The 3,009-nt window shown below is 41.8% G+C and overlaps 1 protein-coding gene across 1 annotated transcript in view; it reads right to left on the bottom strand.

Moving 5' to 3' along the window:
* Positions 1-2,390: 2,390 nt before the first annotated feature.
* Positions 2,391-3,009, bottom strand: part of RMDN2 (regulator of microtubule dynamics 2) — a 63,075-nt gene continuing 62,456 nt past the window's right edge. Inside the window, 2 exon segments of the mRNA XM_019647777.1 lie at positions 2,391-2,553; positions 2,641-2,694. Coding sequence (XP_019503322.1) covers positions 2,395-2,553; positions 2,641-2,694 — 213 coding nt within the window. The 3' untranslated portion in view covers positions 2,391-2,394.

Genomic DNA, 3,009 nt, shown 5'->3' with positions numbered 1-3,009 from the left:
TATAATCACAACTGTGTTAAATGAAGGCAAAGTACGAGGTACTTTCTTGACTGGGGGGATGTCAAACAGGTCTTTCCTGAAGGAATGCCATTTATGGTGAGGTTTGAAGGATGAGTAAGAACAAAGCTGGTGAAGGGACTGGAACATTCGATTTGGGTGGGAGTGTTTCAGGAAGAGAGAACAGTATGTCCTAAGGGTGGACACATGAAGCTTGAGAGATTTGTAGGAGCTAGATAAGGGCCTTGAAGATCATCCTAAAATTTTTGAACTTCATCCAAAAAGCAAAAGATTTTAAAGCAGAGAAGTGGCATGTTCAGGTCTATGTTTAATCTGTTGCTTTGGTTGCTACAGAAAACCAAGAATGAGCGGGCAGGAAGCAAGAAGCTGTGAGGAGACCAACTGGGAGGCTGGATGTGGTGTCCTGCTTGGAGTGGTGGCAAGAGAGAGAGCAGCTGGACGGCTCAAGGCATGTTTTAGAAGAGGAATTCCAAGAATTTGGTGTGGATAGATGTCTGGGATGGGCAGCGGAGGAGGAAGGAGGTATCAAGGATGATTCCCAGTGTTCCCAATTGAGTTGATGGGGGTGCCGTTTACTAAAAGGGAAAGACAGAGGAAGAACAGATCCAAAGGCCTGATGACAAGTTAAGTTTGAGATGTCTGTGAGATTTTCAAGTGGAGATCTCCAGGACACTAGATAATCAGGTCTAGAGCTCAGAAGAGAGGTCTAGAGATACAAATGTGAGGACCCCTGGCAGGTGCATAGCATTTGAAGCCATAGAGATAGGTTTGGGGGGTAGGGAGGGGGGAGGTGGAGAGGAGACAAGAGACTTAGGTACCAAGGACCAAACCCTGAGGACCATCAATATCTCACATTACTCCTGTGAGGGATCTGTATTTCACGCATAAATATTTGCATGTCTAACCATGTATTATACCTCATTATCATAGACTATTCTAATCTCATATTTTAATAAGAATGCATGGGCACTCAGTTTTTAACTGCATGTAAGTCAAACTGACATTCAGGAGAGAGACATTCAGGAGAGATGTAAGATATGCAGGTCCCAATCACCAATACAGAGCAAGCAACCAGCAGGACAAAAATGTTTTTTGCTGAAAAAAAACTGACAGAAATTGTCTCCTGGAGAAGGAGTGCTGCTACTGAGACTGTGCTGTTTTGCACTATCAACCAACGGAACCAACTGAGGGATTCAAGTTAGAAGGACAATCAACCCTGTAGGAAACCCCAAACGTATAGGCAGTCTGGGACCTTGCACAGCGGGGGTGGGGAAGAGGTCTGGGGAGCCTGAGGAGCTGTTCCCGAGCAGGCCTTGTTTCGCTGCCCCTTATCAACCTTATTGTCCTTAACTGCCCTGAATGCTCCTTAAACACACCTTTGCTTTCTTTCCCACCTCTGTTCATGACCTACAATGTCCTTTACCCACACCTCACATTATTTACGTCTTTCAGAGACCACCTCTAATGCTACCTCTTCCTCTAATGCTAATCTCTTCCAAGTGAAAACAATTTCTCCCTTTTTAGTACTTTCATAACCAATTACTTGTACCTCTCTTAGCACTTCATGCTTTCTACCCTGAGCTTAGTTATTTGCATACGTGCCTCATGTTCTCTTCTAGGCTATAAACTCCTTCCGGGCAATGGGCAATGTCTTACATGTTTATATTCCAGAATCCAACAAATGCCTTGCATTGCTCCAGCAGAGAAGGAGTGCTTATCTCTGAGGTATCTCTTTTCAGCTGTGATTCAGAAGATGATAATGGTTGGTGGTATGTGAAGGGAGCAGGAAAATATTTATCTATTTCCTTTTGTTCCCATGATAACAGTAAATGGCTCACAGGAACATGGAGTGAGCTATTAACTTACTCTGTGAAATTCCTGAAACTTAGAGCGCACTGAGAATCCTGAATTAGTGAATAAAAGGGTAAGAATCAGTGCAATCATTTCTTTTTCATGAATAGTAGGTGTTCAAAGACCAAGAAAAAATATTAATACACATTTTGAATCTTCTTCATGGCCTCGGAGAGCCACACTGCGCTGTGAGCTGGGGACTGAAGATGGCACCCCCCATGGACACTCCTCTTGTTCTAAATGGGCAGCCCGTCTAGCTAGTTTGCTGCCTGTCACAGTTTCATCACCAGCTCCCCGGGGTTATGCTGTCCTCTGTCCTTCCAAGTGGAGCTTGTCCCATTACCTGCTGTCTAACACCTAACAAGTGTCAGGATGTTTTAACTGCTAGCCCATGATTTGCCCATGATGTCCCTTAAAGATACAGAGGTCTCCTGCTGAAGAGTTACCTATAGCAATTGCAAAAAGTTCATAGTACAAATTAAATTCAAGTCAAAATGTTTTAGCATAGAAGAAAACTCCAGATGTTCATAAGCCATTGTTCATACTTGACGCTGGAATAGTACTGATAAAACAGCAGCACTCATTAGCACCATTTGGGCTTACCTCTTTGGTAACACAAGGAAGCAACATGGCCAAATGACAGAACTTCATGGCATTATTTATTTGTTGAAGATCCATATAACACTAGAAATGAGAAATACTCAATATTAAAGGTAATCACATTTTTATGGAATGGATTCAAACTGATCTTAAAATAGCAGTCTTCATTACCTTGGCCAGGAACATGTAATTGGACTTAGAAAAACCAGGGTGTAATTCTTCAACCTGATTTTTTAAGAGGAAACAGAAAAGAGAATAATAGGGTGCTATTAAAACAGCAACAATAACAACCAGGGAAGAGGATATATGTCGATAAGTCAAATAGCAACCAAATTACCCTAAGAATTTAGGTTGGTTGTGTCACATCTGAGTCATTTTATCAGTTCAAGTTATCTTTTGGGTGGAAATATAGTTTTTGAGCTTATCCCTTAAAATGAAATTATTATTATAGTCATAAAGTTTACAAAGCAACAGGATACTTTAAGGTTTTTGGATTCCTTTGTATATTCATCTCCTCACTTCCCCTTCTCTACCCATCCT

The sequence above is a fragment of the Hipposideros armiger genome, unplaced genomic scaffold (genome assembly GCF_001890085.2).
Source record: "Hipposideros armiger isolate ML-2016 unplaced genomic scaffold, ASM189008v1 scaffold_116, whole genome shotgun sequence".
Classification (NCBI taxonomy): Eukaryota; Metazoa; Chordata; class Mammalia; order Chiroptera; family Hipposideridae; genus Hipposideros; species Hipposideros armiger.
Note: the sequence above shows the minus strand (reverse complement) of the source record. Positions and strands in the feature narration are given on the sequence as shown.